Genomic DNA, 19,582 nt, shown 5'->3' with positions numbered 1-19,582 from the left:
GACAAAACCTGATAAGGCTGATTTACATGTACATTCGATGAAGATAAGTGACAATCTAATATGACTGGAAAGCTAGCAAAGACATTTGTCGCTCGCTAATAGCATTCATAACGCTGCAAGGGTCTTGATGATTGATTTGTCAATTCAGTGGACTTTGTTACAAAATGGGTAAGTCGGAGATGATTGTATATTTTTGTGTATGCGTGGTTTGTGATGTACCTTTTTATTTTGATTAACCATGGGAGAGAGATGAGACGTTGGCTAAAGAGGATCTCAATAAAGGACTCGAAGAACCCAGAGGGGTTGAAAGGTTCGATATTTATAAAAGAATTATAATGACTAAAATGAGTGTACTGGACGTCAACATGACATGCATGTGTATGTGTATGTAACTCCCAACGATTTCCCTATAATAGCATTTAGAAGTGGCATGGATAATAGTAAGGATTTGTAAATCATTGTGTTTGTAAATTGTTTGATGTGTTGTTACACAAAGAACCTGTGTACATTAGTCCACTTGCGCGAAATAGACAAGGAAGACTAGTATGAACACTTGCATGTGAATGAACTGTCGCTCTTGTTCGTCTACTATAATTTACATTAACTACATATTTAAAGGAGAGAAGAAATTCTATTATACTTAGTCAGCAATATTGAATACAAGAATGTGCTTGTAACCTGTCAAACGTTTAAAGGATACGTCAAAGTGAGACGGATACGGACTGCTGTACAGGGCTTCATGCTTGTTTACAGACCCTGTGTCTTTTCTGTTGGTGTTGCCAATTAAATGTTTGTATCGTTAAGTTTGTGAATTGTCATTGTTATTATCTTTGAATGTGGTTGTTTCTTAGCGACTTCTCCCTTAACTCCCAACGCTAATAACAAGAATACTTAAATTTACTCCATTTTGTTATCATTGAATACAATCAATTATCAAGTTGCTACTTTGTTTTCTTTCTTTGATCTATCATTTTCTTTCTCGTTTATTGGAAGCCAAGCTGACCTCAAGGTTTAGTGGCGTAATCACACTAATTATCAGTACTAGTCTGATCTTTAATATGATTGGCGTCTACCCCGAAGGCGCAATTATGTGTCTATCTACTTTCTCTAATGAATACAGCCTTGAGGAACAGGTCGGTGGGGTTTTGAGTTGGTTCTACAAGGCATGCAAACGTTCAAACTTCAAGACATTAGTTAATACTATAACGTTTTGATAGGTTATGTAACGTTATTTGATTTAAAGACTTTGTATTAATACACATGTTTTTGTAACGCAAACTCACGTTTATATCCTTTAAATTATATCATTGACCTGGTTATAACGCGCCCCTGGCCGCCCCGTATTCAATACAATAGGCCCCTTCCAAGAAGCTAAGAGGGTGTCTTATAGTAAAGGTAAGTAGGCCGTGGGTGGTCAGGGAACAATGTGTTGTCGCCACATTAAAAAGGGTTTACGGAAAAGCCTGGGCCCAGGAGCTGGGCTGGCTAGCCTGAAAGACTACCTTTTCTGGGCCCCAAGGCTATGCATGGGGTTTGTCCTGTAGCTGAACTTTTTTTCTTAGTAAAAACTGGGTCAGTGACAATTCCAGCTGTGGGTGGGATGGAGGAAAGTTGATCATATTGCTGGACTTGCAATGAACAACTCATCCAAGACTGGAAGAAAACAGTCATAAACTAAATTCCAATTATACAACAGAAAATACTGGAAATGTTAACTTAAGATTGAAGGGAAGGGATAACTGTTACTAGGTGAAATGAAGAATACTAGGATGGGTCAGGAAATGATAGGGTGCAACATCAAATTCAAAACAGATGTCTCATGCTTTGAATGAGTGTGCCTACAGAAAGGATGGTTGGGCCTCTTATGAAATTTCCTTGTGGGAAAACTGGGTCAGTGGTGGTAACCCAAGACAACATTTGGGACCCTAGGATGGGGGCTGTTTGCCAAAACATCAAATTTGAAACAGATGTCTCAAACATCAAGTGTCAGTGAGCATGGATGTAGGAATGGATGTATGTTATGTGTAATGATTGAGTCTAGTGGTAGGAACTTGTATGTGAGGGGGGGGGGGTTGTATAGTGTTGTGTTATTCCTTTCTCTCATGCAGGACCATTACTGATAGACACTATATTGTAGGAATGACTGGCAGTATAGTCAAAGGAAAAGTAAATGTACTAAGCCTGGGAGTTCCTGTTGTGGATGTTGATTGTTCGTTGCTGTAAACCAACCCCAATCCCCCATAGATATGACCAAACTTTTGCCTTCTGTCCAATGCACCCTGCATGTACTGGAATTGTCGGTTACCCAGTTTTAGGTTTTTAAAAAATCCACTATCAGCCAAAACCCCAACCATAGCCTTGGGGCCCAAAAAGGGTGGCCTGGCTAGCCTGCAGGCTAGCCTGCTGGGCCCAGGCTTTTCCGTAAACCCCATTAAAAACGACAGATTTTTGTTTAACGTAACTTCTTATATTACACTTTTTATTGTCTTGTCGTCTGTGTTTTTCGAGTGATGACGCATTGAGCAGAGTCAAACACTTTCAAAAGTCCAATCGAAGCAAATCTTGAATGAAGCTAGAAGTTAACCACGCCCCCCCGGGTCGGACAGGTGTAACCAGTTGTTTATGGTGATGACGTCATCGGTGAACTTTCTGCCAGCGTGTACATCCAACATGGCGGCCAGTATAGCAGTCGGAGAATCAGCGCCTTCCCCCACCAAGAAATCCGCCGCCGAAAAACCTCCGGCGAGTCTAGAGGAGGGGTTTCATAAGGTGAGAACCACTAGATGTACTGATATTTTTCTACAAGCATGTATACTTTCGCTAGAGATGATAGGACCATTATTGTTGACGTTGTCTGAAGCCGGTCCGGTGAACGCCCCCCTCCCCTCTTAGAACGTTCTTAGCTAAAGGATTTGTATTTAATCACGGAAGACATGCTATAAATGTTGTGTGAACACGTCATTCTTGTTACAATTCAATCCTAGAGAATTTTCTTTGAAAGACTGCATTTTGGGCAAACAGATGAGATATCTAAAATCAGGTACCTGCTATCTAAAGATAGCCCGGTCTTTGATATCTGTTGTTAATCTACATAATGATTATTGGTACCTCAAGTTGACTTATTATTTCAGTCACATATAGAAGTCTTGTGTGATAAAGGATTTCGATAGCATGAATTGATCACGTGAATGTTATTGATCAGTCCAAAGATCAAACATAAAATCTGCATTCTGCACTATGCTGGATATTTTGGTTGTTGACATTGTCTGAAAGTTAGCATCCTGGTTTGCCTTGTTTCCTCTTCTTCAGCTTGGGTTCAGACCTACACGATTGATGTAGTGTTTAACATGAAGAGATGACCCAGAACATTGATATGTTCTGATTAACTACTGACTTTTCCAAACATTGAAGGGAAGCCAGTTTTAGAATTGTGTCTTGGAGGCTTGCATTGTACAGGTTGTTATTAGCCTGGGTAGACAACTGCTCCCTGTTACAGGTTCTTTGTCATTTAAAAGTGAAAGTTGAGGAGAGCTAGATTTTGATTTTGTAGAATAAGTGAAAACTATGTACTAAGTGGTCACATCTACAGTGTGTATGGACCACTTTTTTGGTGGCCCCTTAGATGATATTTTTATGATTGACAGAAGCATTTAGGATTATCCTATATAGTATAGTGATCACCTGTCTGTATAAACCAGACCTTATTGGTTCCCTGAGTTGTCTTGGGTGTTTGATCATATGGCGCAGGTAGGTGGTAATCTATAGGACATCTAAATGTAGTGAAACATCAGCTTGTTTAGAGAACTTTAAGTTAGGCCCAATTTACACTGGAGTCCCTTTAACCGACCTGTGTCGGTTAACTGTCATATGACGCTTCACCATCACCGGTCTATAAGAGGAAATAAGGGGCGAATGACGGTATTTTTGCAAACCGACCTGAGCCACCTCCGGACCTGGTCCTGGGTCGGTTCAGCGGGGGCCTGTGACGGTTTTTCTCGTGTGTAAAGAGAAACCGTCACCGGCGACGGTAGTAGGACGTCGTGGATCATAGGCTAATGATATGCTAACTAGCCCGTAGCAATGGAAACATGGTTTTCCTCATTCTAATCGTTTGAGAAATTGAAAGTCGTCGAATGTTCCAAGTGGAATGGCCTGCCACCAGTGACTACTTCTTTGGTGTTCTCCTATGACCCTACCAACGTGCCCGGCTTGCGCTACCTAGCTACCATACACCAGCGAGAAAGCCTGGGTATTGCCCGTTCGGCCTGTACATGTGCCCCTTTGTCTATATTGCGTCTCATACGAGGGAAAATGCGGGTAGTAAACAGAATGAACAGTATTCAGGTATAAACTGTTGCAAGGCGAAAATATGTGCCGTTTTGATTTGCACGCATTACAAGTATCCTGTCCCATTGGCGGCCTGCAACGCTTCCTCCCGCCCGCACCGGTGTGTTTAACGAGATCCGTCACCATAGCGAAGCGTTGTATGACAGTTAACGGACTTGTTTCTAAACTGGGCCTTACTGTAGGAAGACCTTGCAGTGGTACATCATGACCTTGCATGTTAATTATTTTCAGATGATTGTTGACCCAGCGCTGAACGAAGTGAGCCAACAGCTGGACAGTGCCATGAAGATACTGGATGACTATAACGAGTAAGTGACTGAATACACATTGACAAATAATCTGCGTTTTTACCTTAGGTTGGCTAAAGAGACTCTAAATTGGCTCACTTGTGTTGATTCAAGGTGACACAGTTTTAATGTAAGTAATGTTACTAGTGGTGCTGGAAATTTCAACTATAGCATTGACATGAGATACAGCACTTTTGAGTGAGTTAGAAATCACTTTAGTTAGAATCTCAAGTTAGCTTTTACACTAGAGTAGATACATGCTATATTGCTTTACACAATTTGTCCTTCCATTTTCATTTTTACGTGCAATTAGCCCCTGAGCAAGAATTTGCAATAAAAACTTTTATTATTGATGTAGTACATTAAAGAAAGAGAGGGAAGAACGGCTAGCTACCAGGAGAGACATCCCGGGCCCTCTACAGGGAAGGTAGGACAATCTGCTCAACAAATTTTATAGACAAAGAACTTTTTTTTAAGATCTCGCATGTTTTAATGTCCTTTAGACCATCCTTTTTCATTGGTCATCATATTTCATTCATAAAATCAAGGGTCACACACATCCAATTTCAGTCGCTCTAAGGGTGCTCAGCACTTTTCATCTAGTTGAATTGGGGCCTTAAATTGTGTCCAAGTTAGCATTTTAGCTTTACAAAGTAAGGAATATATGACACATATCATTGCTCTAGTTAATCAGCATGCAAAGTTCAAAGGTACACATTTATATCCTGGTGCATATATCTTAGCTTTCTCTCCAGCATAATTGATTTTTAAAAGAATTTCAGGAATAGTGTTTATGTATCTTACCTTTTTGCAAATGCCAACCATGAGAAAAGATTATTAGCTGCAGCATCATCTAGAGTTTAAACAACCCCTATTTTTTTTATGTGCTTTATCGACAACTATGTTATCATTTTGCAGTGGACAGGATATGTCTGTTATTCTGCAACACATGCAGGATGTTATACATGGAACAGAGGAGGAGATTCAGCAGAGGTAGGTCATAGGTCACACTGTTCACGATGCCAAGTTATTGCAGGATTGGTTTGTTGTTAAAAACAGTTATACCTGGTAGTGTGTAGTTGTCATTAAGTTCTATGTTAACAGTCAAAACAGTTGGCATTTCTAGATCCTTCAAAGACATGCCGAACAAACACAGTTAGTCAAACGAAATAAACTTTTTTTCTGATTCATCATGTGGACAGTTCTTATGATGATTCAAATCAGACAAAATTCCAACATGGATTTTGCAACTTGTCAAAAAATGGGAAGGTCCAATTTTCCCCTAAGGGGGTCAGTAGAACTCTTAATTGCCATTTAACACTGATGATAATTACTCTATAATTCTGTCCCCCAGCCCAGTGTTTACCCCCAGTATTGACAGTACTGCGAAGCTGGCGTTGCTGGGACACAGCCTGGCCGCCTACGCCACCCTGCTGCCGCCCGCCAGGCTCAGGCGCTTCACCACCAGGATCATCTCAGACACCACCCTGTGGCTGTCCAGGCTCTTCAGGTCAGGCACAGTATATAGCCTCCACCAGACTTTCCTATGGGGGTAGGGGATCATAGAATTTGGCACAAAATCAGGTAATTGGCCAGGGGAGTCAGTCCACGCTTAGGTAAATGTTTCCCCTCCGGCTGCTTTGCCAGCCAACTCCTCTGGTAGCAAAACTCCCCTGGCAAATTATTCTCTCTATAATAGCCAGCGTAGTCAGGCTGGTAGAGTACACAGTACATAGGAATGTTAGAATATATATTTTTTCTAAATTGCTGATTAGCCTCAACAGGTCAGACTGGCTGGCTCAGTATAAGATAAAATGTACCAAAAAGAACACTACAGAAGTATGTTAGTTAAGACGCTGCCAGAAATCTACAGAGAGACATTTTTTTTAGTTTGTCCTCAACATGAAACAGAAGTCAAGACTTTAACACTATCATAGGAAACTAGATTTAGTCTTGCAGATATCCTTGTTATCATTTATGCCATTATCACTTAGCTTTGTGCTCTTAAGTCAATCAGAAATGTGATCTTTTGATGTCTTGTTTGGTGACCCTTCCATCAATCTTATCTTTGCAGAAATCCTGGCGGGTTGGAACATTTCTGTTTTTCTGCCCCTTGCTTAAATCCATCAATGTTATACGATGATTTTGATGTTTTTATGACACAACCTTGTTTTTGCTAACAAATTTGTTGCATGTTTGAGTCCCAAGAAAAGGCTTGAGGCATGTTGATGTGTGATGTAATGGAGTAGATGATTTTCTGCATCTGTCCAGAATATTTTCTTTTACTGTATTCCTATATCCCTAGCATGTCTTAATTTCAGTTTATGGTATCCCCATTCCATGCTCCCCATATTTATTTCCCCTTATTTGACACAGATTTGAGAACGGCTCTGCGTACTACAATGAAGATGACAGAGAAGGGTTGATAAAAGTGTGCCGACTTGTCCTACATTCCAAGTATCCCAAGTTTGCAGCGGAAGGCTTCAATGCTCTGTACCCCAAACCACCTGTAGTGTACATCAGTGCTGCTTCCAGACCTGGCCTGGGACAGTACATCTGCAGTCAGGTAAAGGCAAATTGTAGTACCGGATATTTGGTTTATACCTTGTTCACAGGCATTTGAGGTACAAATGTAGTCGTGAGAAAAAAAGTTTAAGACGAGAACTTTGACTATTGGATCTGTAGTTCCACTTTTGCTCACTGTTCTGTTTTTATTATTTCTCATGTCCTAATACCTTGATAAGTAAAGCAAACTATATGTACCAGAAGGCAAACTATAGGTACCAGATATTTTCTTTATAGATTGTATGTAATTGACAAGACTAACTTTTCCCTGTGTGTTTCCAGCTTGGCCTGCCCATGTCCAGCTTGTGTACTGTTCCCTGCAATACTGTCTTTGGATCTGTCCATACAATGGTGAGTTGTACATAAGTTACAGTGTGTCATAAAATAATGCGATGCAAGTAGATGTTTTACCAAAAAATGATTTTGCTCTAATTTTTACAAAGATGATGATGGCATGCCACTAGCAACAGCCTGACTACAGTTTCTGAAGATTTGTAGAGCATTTCCTTTAATCTTAAATGAGGAAAATGTTTTACTCCTTTGTAATTCCAGGATGTGGCATCCTTTGAGAGGCTTGTGAAGGATGACATCAACTCTTCCAAACTTCCAGTGTTACTTGTTGCCAATGCAGGTACCTTAAGAATGATCACATACATGAACTTTGTGTTGGTAACATAGACAATTACAAGGACTTCATGGCTTTCTTTTGTATGTAATACCCTAATCGAATTTGCTCCAAAGTCCTTCCCTTCTCTCAGTTATGTCTTCTGAAGTTTGTTGTTCTTTACAAGGGAAGACAGAGAAACATATTTTCCATTAAATCATTGGGAAGTAATACGTTCCTTTCTGTTGACTGAAAGCTGTTGTTTTTTTGGGTAGTGCGAGTTTGACATAATGTTGTATGTGTGTATCAGGCACCCCTGTAGCTGGTCACACAGACAACCTGACCAGACTACTGGAGATCTGCAAAGCCAATTCCATCTGGTTACACGTGGAGGGGTAGGTTATCTTGTTTGTCTTTTAAAAGATCTTTGGTGCAAGTTTGGTTTTGATGTTAATGCAACAAAAAGTCTGTTTCATTGTTGAGAGCTGGTCTATGTGATGCATGCATCTCAGAATAATTTATGCAGAACAAAACAATTCTCTATCATGTCTTGTAGATAATAGATGGAGACAATGGTTTAAGTCAGTGGCGGCGGCACCGGGGGGCAGGGGGGGGGCGGCTGCCCCCCCCCGGAAAATATGTTGGGGGGGGCGTCGCCCCCCCAAAAAATCAAGCTGAAACCTTGTGTATTTTTTTGATGATGGAAATTTCATAAAATCAAGCTAGTCTAACAGCATAGTTTACCCCTGAAAATGCAAGAAATGGCGTTTCAGAGAGTCTCGATTTCAAAATTTCGCCAGACCTCCCTTGTGAGGACTGCGTCTTCGACGCAGGACAATATGTTGCTCTGAAAAATCTTTTAAACCAATAGAAATTGTACTATCGTACTTAGCTTAGTTTACAAGCAGAATGTGCCACTGAAATTCAGGAAATGACGTTTCAGACGGTCAAAATTTTAAAATTTTCTCTGGACCTCCCTAGCGATGACTTACGTCTCCGGCGCTCAGAACGACATGGTGAAAATTTGTGCGTGGTAGCTAAGGTCATCGCCCTCAAACATCTTTTTCTTTGACAAAAATGGCATAAGATTTAGCATAGTCTGCAAGCAAAACTTGCAAAATACAGAAAATGTCGTTTCAGAGGGTGCAGATTTCGAAATTTCCAAAGACCAACCTTGCAACAGCTCGCACCTTCGGCACTCGAAATCGTGAAAATATTTTGTGGGCATCGCCCTTGCTAAAACCATGTGTCTTTCTAACAGAATTGCCATCAAACTTAGCTTAGTCTGGCAGCAAAATTTGCCCGTCAAAATGCATGAAATGCCGTTTTAGAGGGTCTAGATTTCAAATTTTCCCGGGGGAGCATGCCCCCGGACCCCCCTAGGGTGGTCGCGCCTTCGGCGCTACATAAGCGTGTGCCGCAAAATTCTGTCAGTAAAAGTTCGCCCCCCCAGACGAAATTTCCTGCCGCCGCCTCTGTAAGTAACAATATTTTGTACTGGCAAGGAAATAGGGCTACCTTATATAGAGCATTGATGACCTTATCTATAATGGGGTAGTGACAGTTATCTTTATCTTTTCTTATCTTTGTTTCTAGGGTAAACTTGGCCACCTTGTCATTAACTCTTGTTCCGGATTCTGTGCTGGTTAGTGCTCTCATTTTGTATAGTTCAGCTGTACTCTTTCAATACATATGGTAAACATTGCTGTACTTTGTCTAAACCCAGTTTATAAGTCTTGTACTTAGACCTTACTCAGACATTACAATTCTCAGTAAATTGATTGACGTGTTACAAACATTAACATTAACACATTCCTATATTCAAAACAGTGTGAAAACATTCATGATTTTTTTGGCTTTGCCTTAAGCAAGGTAGCAATCCCAATTGCTGTACTTGTTGGATGATACATCTTTGGTCTATTCCATGACATTATGTGTGTCTGACATATCTGCATTTTTCCATATAGCCTGCTGTTAAATGTGACAGCATGACAGTGACCCCAGGAGTGTGGCTAGGCCTGCCGTGCACCCCTGCTGTGGTATCCTTTACAAGTGAACACTACAAGCAAAACAGATAGACCTGCTGTTGTATCATGAGTATTAAAAACAGTCTTGTTATGACTTTACAGATCTCTAATGTTTTAGGCAGAATTTTGAGTTTGTTTTGTTGCCCATGCCCGGCATTCAGGAGCATTCTTATGTTTGTAGATGTACAAATGCATGTATATGATATTCTCTAATATGCTTTTAAGTCAGATTGGTTTGTATCTTGACATGGTTCCACTAGACACTGTACAGGACTGCAGATCCAGCTATGGTAAGTGCCATAAGCTTTAGAGAATGTTTAAGGCTTTTTATTTGGTTCAGGGGAAAAGTAGTCTGGTATTAAATGTCATCCTTCCGACCACCAAAATGGTTTCTTTAGATCTTGGGGTGTTACCTATAAATTTGACTTGTTTCTTTCATTTGTTAATTTTGTTTGCTTAATATGTATACCTTGTATACCTTGTATATGTAACTACAACACTACCATTCTTACTTTTAAGTTTTGAGAGAGGACCACGAAAAACCATATACTAGTAGGTTTCTGGCCTCCATTGCATCATTTTTTGCTATCCTTCTATACTTTAATATCTGCAAATAAACAATAAGTAAACACACCTTTGTCTTCCCCCAGGCTTTAGCAGCAGGCCTGAGTAACTCCCAGTCCCTGGAGCGGGTACGTGCCCTCCCACTCTGGCTCTGTCTGCAGAGTGTCGGGCACCAGGGCATTGTCAAGAAGATCAAGCATGCTGCAGATTTGGTAATTACAGCAACTCTTGTTGCCTGTTTCTTTAAGTATTGCTATTAGCCATTAAGGTAGATTTTATATATGTATATTTGTGTATATATTGTCACTTGGCTCCCAGATATGTAAAGCATGGTGTAACACCAAATCATAAAGTAAATCGAAACCCAAACTGTTTATATTGTCTCTTCCTCTAGAGTTTACAACTTTCCGAAAAGCTGGATACAATTGCTACACTGAAGAAATCGGTGAGTGTCCGTATGCATTTGTAATTGCCAACTGTCTTTTTTCCTTTGAATTTTTGGTTAGTCCCACTGCATGTCTCCATGGGCTGACCCTTGAGCCATACTGTGTCCCACTCATAGGAAAAGAAGAAAACACAGCAGTCTGATACTTTTGAGGTTAAGGGGTCGGTGAAGGAACTTCTAGTCAAGACCTTACTTTACCTTGTAAGTGTGTGGAGTGAGGAAACTAAACAGTTAAAGTGTGTTTCTTACTAACCTCCTTTCCTGTGTAGACTAGCAGACCTATTACTAGCTATATAGACAGGCAGACAACTGACCCTGTATTCCCTTCTGTTTTCTTAGCAATTTCTCACACAGACATACATTGTATTCCCATGTTTTTTACTCCCGCTTTGCGATGCTCCTTCTACAGTCCTAGATGAATGTTAGGCTGTATTTCCTCATAAAAATTATGTAGATGTCTCCTCTTACCTTGTTGACATACAACAGTTTTCCACACCATAGTAGAACATTTCTAATCTATGGTCAATGTGATGTTCTCATGTATTTTTCTTTAAGTCAGCCTTTTTTTTTTCTTAGACCCAGTTTGATGTCCCATCACCTGTAGTCATATTCAGATATGCAGAGAGTAGAGACAAACCAGGTAAGTGTTGCATGTGCACATTTTCCTCTTCTATAGTCAAAAGTAGACAAAGATAATTCTATCCAAAAGGAAGACATTGCATGCAGTGTTTTCAATTTTAGTCAGAATCAGAATTCAGTATGAAATGTATCTCTGCCCAGGGGAAGAAGTGGCACCATATGCAGCAGCCAAACTGGATGATGACTCTAAGGAGTTGGACAAGGAGAAACACAGGCTGCTGTATAACACACTCAACAGATGGGTGAGTTTTCAGTGGGAATATTGTCTGTTCACTTCTTAAAATCAGCTTTGTGGCAATCTTAGGTAAGGTGGAAGCACTTGTGTAGACGTCAAATTGCACTACAAGTATTTAAGTTATCAACTCAAGCAGAATGAGACCAAGAACAAAATGCATCTTAAGACGATTTCTTTATTTCTTTATTTCAGGCACTCCCTGGCCCATATGAAAAACAAACAAACATGAAAAACATAGAATATGTACAAGACAGCATTTTAACATCTAGAAATATGTATAGCTATGTACAGAGGTGCCGCCTGATATTGCTAAAGAATGAATTGCGGTAGAATGAGTCATACCTAAGTACAGACGATTGCTATCTGCTGTTTACAAAGCTAGTCAATGCTATCTCTAAGTTTGAACAATGCTTTCATTTTTTTGTGAACCTTCTAAGGCAATATTTCCTGACTTACTGTACATACAATGTTTCATCCCTCCAGCTGGGAGAGCAGTTATCTAAGGATGTCCCTGAGCTGCAGTTGGACATAGTTGAGGTGGAGCCTGAGGGCGTGTGTCTGAGGTTTAACCCTCTACTCACAGCTGCCACCAGGGGAACACAGAGGGAACATGTGGACAGGCTGGTGGAGCGTCTGGACGAGCACACTGTGGGCAACACTGCTTTGTTTTATATAGATTAGAATTACATTATGCCAAATGGCGATGACAAAGATAATGGATGTTATTTGAAATGTCTGACCGTCATATCCAGTTGCTTGAGTAATTGTTATTTGGCGTATCTTATTACCTGGATGTCTAACCTTTGTTAATGTAAATATTGAATTGTTTTGAAACAACTGAAATTCCTGCATTGTCTTTGAAAAAGCATTTTGATTTTATTATGTGCCATGATCTCCTGCATGAACGTTGTTCTTTGTGGTTGCAGGCCGTTCTGGATTGCACCGTTGACCAAAGAGAAGTATTCCAAGCTGCTGTAGAGGGCCATCCCAACCTTCTGTCCATTGATGATGCCACCTGGCCAGGAGTTGGGGTACTGCAGTAAGTAAAAAGGCTATCTAGGAGACAAGGTTTGGGGGCATATGGGCAAAATTTGGGGAAACATTGCATTGATATTGTAACTTTCTGTCACTGATCTCAGTATCCAGATCTCTCAGCTGTGGTCTTCTGGAATGATGACTCAGGCCCGATGGGGTACTGCTTACGGTTTATTCAATCTTCCACAAGAGCTTCTGTGCCTTGTGGAGGTATCTCTCTTCAGGTTCCTCTAACCGTCTCCTGACGCTACGCATGCGTGTTAGTGTCTAGCTCATGAATATTAACCCTAGAATTCATTACTATTAAACACTTGTCACATCCCCTTTTCTTTAGATCTCTTTCGCATATTTGACACTCAGGTTTCAGTTCTTATACAATCAATGTGTCTATAGTTCAGTTCCTTTCTCAGATCTTTCACGATCTAAAGTTCTTGTGTTCTGCTGATCGGGAGTCTCTCTCATGGTTAGTTAGTCGGTTAGTTGGTCAATTCTTGAGTTAATTGTTCATGCATTACTGTTCATGCATTACTCGCGAACGTAGTCCTTCAGATGCACTGGAGGTCGAACTGCTCGTCCGGACCGTGTTGTCATCTGTTGTCCAGCTGTGTCGTCTTTCACTGCTGTCTCTGCTGGTGGTGTTGTCGTCGTTGTTGTTGGTTCGTCGTTGACCGTTGGTTCTGGAGCATCTCCTTGGTCAGTGTCGTCAGTTCCCACTGTTGCTGGTGGGGTTTCCGGTGTCTTCCGCAGATGTCGTCTGTTTCTGCGGTACACTCCTCCATCTTCGGTTTCTACTTCAAATGATCGGTTCCCTACTTCTGCTACCACCGTGCCTTTCTTCCAGCGATTGGTGTTTGTTCCATGTGGCTGACATCGCACAGTGTCTCCGATGCTCAACCTTGGCAGATCTCGCGCCTGCCTATTGTAGTAGCGGCGTTGTTTTTCTTTCTCTTTCTGGATCTTCTGTGGGATTTCCTTGGGCACGTCTGGTTCCAACAATGCTGTGTTCATTGGCATTGTTGTCTTGGTTCTTCTGGCAAACAGTCGCTGTACTGGACTGCTACCAATTCCTTGTGTTGGTGTGTTTCTGAAATCCAACAGTGCGAGGTACGGGTCTGTGTTCCCGATCCAGGCTTTCTCCATCAGCTGCTTGGCTGTCTTCACTGAATTCTCCACTTTCCCATTGCTTTGTGGATAGCCTGGTGAAGACGTCTGATGTGTAAAGTTCCATTCATGGGTGAACTTCTCGAACTCAGCAGCTGCAAATTGTGGGCCATTGTCGCTGACCACTACATCCGGTATGCCATGTCTGGAGAACTGCGTCTTCAGCTTCTTTATGATTGTAGTGGCTCGTGTGTTTTCGCATGTGTCTATCTCAAAGAAATTTGAGTAATAGTCCACTGTGATCAAGTAGTCTCTGTCTTTGAACTGGAAGAGATCTACTCCCACTCGCTCCCACGGTCTCTTCGGCACCGGGTGTGGTTGTAGTGTTTCCTTCTGCTGCTTTCTGCCCACAGTTTGGCACACGTCACATTTGCTGACGTAATCTCTCACTTCGGCGTTCATGCCGGGCCAAAACACACACTCTCTTGCATTTCTCAGGCATGCTTCAATGCCCATGTGTGATGCGTGTATCCTCTGCAACATCTTCTTTCTCAGCGTCAGTGGCACTGCTGCACGTTGGCCTTTCAGCACGATCCCGTCATGGAGGGTTAGCTCATCCCTTATGTGAAAGTAAGGCATCAATCTTGCCGGGATTCTTCCCTTCTCTGGAAATCCTTCTCTTATGTACTGCATCAGCTTCTGCATATCTGCATCTCCGCTGGTATGCTCGCGAATATCTTCTATCGTTGGCGTTGAGATGAACTCACTGATTGCGTTCACTTGCTCAGCATCCATCTCGGTCTTGCTTCTTCTTCCGTCATATGGTAGGTATGCGCGACTTAGCGTGTCAGCTAGGTACATCTCTTTTCCTGGTTTATACGTGATCTTCACGTGGTACTGTTGCATCCGCATCATCAGGCGTTGCAGCCTTTTTGGTGCTGCATGGAGTGGCTTCAGTACGATCATCTCGAGTGGCTTGTGGTCTGTCTGGACTAGAACGTCTCTCCCATAGGTGTACTGATGGAAGCGCTCCAATCCGAAGACTACACTCAGCATCCCGAATGGGGGCGTGGGTTCGAATCCCACTTCTGACACCATGTAACTTTCTGTCACTGATCTCAGTATCCAGATCTCTCAGCTGTGGTCTTCTGGAATGATGACTCAGGCCCGATGGGGTACTGCTTACGGTTTATTCAATCTTCCACAAGAGCTTCTGTGCCTTGTGGAGGTATCTCTCTTCAGGTTCCTCTAACCGTCTCCTGACGCTACGCATGCGTGTTAGTGTCTAGCTCATGAATATTAACCCTAGAATTCATTACTATTAAACACTTGTCACAGATATGGTAACAAAACTATCCCAGGAAGCTGGACAATGAAAAAATAAGTGTGTTAGGTTTTTAGGAAAAAAATTGTTTTACTTTAAAAGCATTAAGATTATGTTATGTACTTTAAGAGCATGTTATGCGTTTGTTACTTCACAGATACATTCCTGAGTACTGGGGTCATCACTCACTGGAGAACCTGACAGAGGAAACCAAAACTGAAATGGACAAACTCAATGCTGACATAGTCAACAAGCTGTCAGTCAAAGAGGACATGAGGTTCCTGAAGAGCACTGCCCCTAACGGGAGGGCGTGTGTGTGTGTAGGACTGGTGTCTGATGATGTGAGTGTGGAGGAACTAGTGCAGGAGATTTATGCCACAGGAAAGGAACTAGAGGACTCCTCCAGGGTGAGATAGACCAAATCAAGTTTTTACTTTGAACAATTGAAAAATTAGATTCAATAAGATTCTAAAGTAAATTCTGGAGTCACATTTACCGTAATAACTCTGCTAGATACATGTGTAGTGTTATATATGGTTCAAAGGAGTATTAAATTTTGTTGTCTAGAAAGTTAGAGTTGAAATGATTACTAGTATCTTGCTCTAAATAAGAATAAGGATAGAATGTGAAAAGCAAAGAACTCCAGCTGGCACAAACTTCATCATCATAGCTGCAAGTATCTTACTGTATATGCCACAGTTTGATTGTATGCGAAAGATGCCATACCTCAGGATTTTATCATACAAGAGGATAGGATTTTATAAGTTATGCCAGGTATACCTATAAGTATGCCCTATATGTGTTGTAGTTCTTGGAGAGAATGGCAGACATGGTGAGGAAGGGCATCGAGCAGGCAGAACAGGAACTGCAGAAGGCAAATGAGGAGAAGATCATGGAAGAGGTATGACAAACACTAACGTATAACATGCACTTCGTGTGTGAAGTCAACAATGGTGAGGATGAGGTCTCTGGTATAGTATCAGACCTGCATGCCATGATGAAAATTTGTTTGAATCTATGTTGAGAATATGATGACTGACAATTACAATTTTTGATGGTCATAGGGGTAATCTTGATTGCTATAAAGGAATGTTAAGAGTCTAAATCTTGTCCAAATTTGTGGGTTTTGCTAACAGCCTGTTCTTCCCTGTCCTACACCAGGGTGTGATCAGACAGATCCCCATAGTGGGGTCTATGTGGAACTGGCTGTCTCCTCTCCAGGCCAAGACTCCTGGAGGCAATGTCAAGGGCACCACCTTTAACCTCTCCTCAGGTCCGTATATAACAGGAAAACTCTTCTATGGATAACTTGGTTGCAACTATTGATGTATTGATGCTCTGGAAGTCTGAGCACTTCAGAATTTTCACTACTAAATTTATAACACATTGTCATGGGTCGATTTTGATTTTGTACGGTTTGAATTAGTGAATCAATTACTTGTTCCATGTAAGGGTCTCCACTTTATTTTGTTATTGTGCATATGATGAGTTTGCTATTTCTTGCATTGAATTGTCAATACCTTAAAGTTTAGTTGAGTCACATTGAACAATGTCCAAGTCATTGCATGGAAAGAGAAGAGTTAACATTAAGAGATAATTTATAAGATTGATAGAATTGTATTAAGATAAAAAGAAGTGTTTATAATTGTCCAGGTTCTGTGGAAAGTACTGAGACAACTTACAAGTACAAGATGCAGATTCAGGGAGGCAGTCCCAGCACCAGTCCCCTGAGCACCCCGGTATCCACTCCAACTAAAACATCTCCCCCCATGAAACTGGTGCTGCCCTCACCATCCAAGGATGAGGAGTCACCAGAGGACAAGACAGATGATCAGAAGGGAGAGGAGACTGCTGAGGAGAAGGATGGGGAGGAGGAGACCAAGGAGGGAGAGGTAGAAACCGAGGAGGAGGAAATTGAGGAGGAGGGAGATGACAAGGAGGAAGGAGAAAATGGAGATACAGAAGCCCAGGAGGATGATGGGTAGGGAATTCCTAAAGCTGAATCACGTACAGGAAATTATACATGTACTACATTTGTGTGTGTGGCTAATCATGTACATAGTTCCTAATGTTTCACAAATAAAGATGAAACTTACATATCTTCTTTACCCTCGTTTCATTTTAATCTCTATGCTACAGTCTTTGTGGCATTCTTTGCTGTCCTTTTTTTCTACACTTCTTGTTCTTTTGCAGGTCTGGTTTGATAACAGCAGGGCTTGGGCATCTCTGGCACATACTGTATGCTTTGTCTTCTCCCCATTTGTACAAGTTCTATGTCCCCTTTCTCTTTTCAATCTCATTATTCCCTATCTAAGCTGATTTTATTTTAGATATGATTTCTTTGTTTCTTAGTTATAATTTGTAAGAGCAGGTGCAGGGATTGTTCTTGTCTTAAGCTATAAATCTCAACATTGAAAGGCATTGTCTTCTCTCTAATAGGTCATCCTAGTGACTGGTAGAGCACTTGTTCAGGTACAGGCATTTGGTGACTTGATGCCTTGCCCTGCTAACACTGCAGCTGCTTACAATAATATAACCATCTATGACTTGCTTTTTCTTTCTACTGGAAGGGAGAAAACACATGTACACTTAACTAGTTGCACATAAATATGTAACCATTGTCCACACTGCTTGCATGGACCAAAAAGTATATGTAGAAATTATGTGTGCATAACTACTTGTGCTAACTTATAAATATATGGATGTATTCTCTTTCAATGATATATATTATCATGTTCCTTTATACTAGCTACATGCAAGATTTTGCTTCCTTGTACATTTCGAGCACAAAAATAACACTGCTTGCTTTAGGTTTTTCGTAAATTTGTCACCAGCTTGCTTGCTTTTTGAAGTTTCTTTAGCACTACAATTTGTCAGTCTGACAGCTTCATTTAGCAGTTAATTGCTGTTCAATATTGGTCTATGAGTATATGGAAAGTCAAAGAAGGAAGTATGAATACATACCACTGTTCCTTACTTACTTGTAAAGACAACATGTTCAGGTAGTTGTGTATTGGTTAACTCTAAAAGATGCATTCAACACTTCTAGGAATGACCAGACTCGTGCCTCAGAAGATTCTTTACAGCAAACTGAGGGGGAAGAGATGCAAAAAGGTGACTCCGTCCCCGAGGTGTTGCCAAATAGTGAAGACAAGGACTCAAACACAGAAGCTGAGACTCAGGACCCGGGACATGTTTCAGACAAAGATGGAGTCAGAGATGTGGTGAAAACTGAGGAAAGCAATAGTTAGGGGATTACAGTAGGATGGAGGAAGACAAGGAGGGAATCAGTGGAAGAGAACAAGTTGTACCACAGCAAAGTTGTATATTTTCTATGCATTATGACATTATAGTATAATTCTACATTCATGTATATGCATAAGTATATTTATGCAGTTAATTTGAATTGTACATGTAAGAGATTTGGCATGCTTGCCTTGCTATCAGTATCGATAAGTCTGACTTATGATATTTATTGTAACTGATATTTAATTTGTCATCATAATTGATCTAAAAGGTGTAGGTAAACATGGCATCATAGCCTGAACAAGTATTTAAGTTTATTATTTGTTGCTTAGCTGCTACGGAGGGAACTTGCCAATTTGCTTTGCTCTTCTAAAATGTTATGTTTAGCAATTATGGTCCGTATATGTGGTTGTCATTTCTTTTGCCTGGTAAAGTCCAGTATTTTGTTAGTACAAAAATGTACTTCTATATTGTTACATTTTCTTGTAAAGGTGTTATAGTCACAAATAGTATGTGATCGATGTGTGGACTTTTCTTTTGTTTTGTTTACACACATTTGGAAGGATTTGGTTGTGGTTCCACTTTTGTGCTTGTTTTATAGTCATTGGTGACTGTTGGTAAAATGTACAAGCAATTTTGTTAGTCTAAAGCTTCCTTTATGATGGAAGTTGAGATAATGAAAAAATCTGGACAGGAACCAGTTTTGTAGCTGCAGATAATTTTAAGATAAAAAGATATTATAGATATTCCAAAATGGAATTGGTGTTAAGTTGATGGTGGTTGAAAATTTCATCATTCCTTACATACAGCTTGCCTAAGTGGCAACTTGACGGAATCAGGAGTCATCCTTGGAATAAAATATGTTCATTTCCTACAGTACTAGTGAGTAGCTTCACATTTTGTGATGCATCACTTTAAATGACATTAAAACATGTTGACACTGAGATTTGCATTCCTAATTTTCTTGCGTATACTGAATGTTAAAATGAAAGATATGTAACTGTAATGACTTAGGTATTAAGGCCTTGCATTTTCTAGCCCTTTTCATTACCCAAGCCTTCATTAAGGAACTAGGCAATTGTGCTTTTTTTGTTGAAGACAATTTTTCTCTATTGGTCAATGGCCATGAAATTGTACTCACTAAAGCCCCAAAATAGTTGTTA

General features: G+C 40.7%; 1 protein-coding gene across 3 annotated transcripts; it reads left to right on the top strand.

The window, feature by feature from the left end:
- Window positions 1-2,595: 2,595 nt before the first annotated feature.
- Window positions 2,596-19,278, top strand: LOC118429749 (putative pyridoxal-dependent decarboxylase domain-containing protein 2). 3 transcript variants are annotated; one of them, XM_035840370.1, is made up of 24 exons: window positions 2,596-2,769; window positions 4,579-4,655; window positions 4,993-5,061; window positions 5,553-5,627; window positions 5,989-6,144; window positions 7,011-7,200; window positions 7,482-7,550; window positions 7,752-7,830; window positions 8,114-8,198; window positions 9,400-9,448; window positions 9,771-9,842; window positions 10,091-10,120; window positions 10,481-10,606; window positions 10,789-10,839; window positions 10,957-11,040; window positions 11,416-11,479; window positions 11,620-11,720; window positions 12,197-12,361; window positions 12,640-12,752; window positions 15,331-15,580; window positions 15,982-16,074; window positions 16,335-16,446; window positions 16,827-17,154; window positions 18,223-19,278. In XM_035840370.1, the coding sequence occupies exons 1-24, from the start codon at window positions 2,623-2,625 to the stop codon at window positions 18,422-18,424; spliced, it is 2,787 nt and encodes a 928-aa protein (XP_035696263.1). In that variant the 5' UTR covers window positions 2,596-2,622; the 3' UTR covers window positions 18,425-19,278. The 3 variants fall into 3 exon arrangements, with proteins under 3 accessions (XP_035696263.1, XP_035696265.1, XP_035696264.1); XM_035840372.1 differs by lacking the exon at window positions 18,223-19,278 and adding an exon at window positions 17,613-18,177; XM_035840371.1 differs by lacking the exon at window positions 10,957-11,040.
- The last annotated feature ends 304 nt before the right edge of the window (window positions 19,279-19,582 follow it).

This window comes from Branchiostoma floridae, chromosome 13 (assembly GCF_000003815.2).
Source record: "Branchiostoma floridae strain S238N-H82 chromosome 13, Bfl_VNyyK, whole genome shotgun sequence".
In the NCBI taxonomy this organism is placed as follows: domain Eukaryota; kingdom Metazoa; phylum Chordata; class Leptocardii; order Amphioxiformes; family Branchiostomatidae; genus Branchiostoma; species Branchiostoma floridae.
Note: the sequence above shows the minus strand (reverse complement) of the source record. Positions and strands in the feature narration are given on the sequence as shown.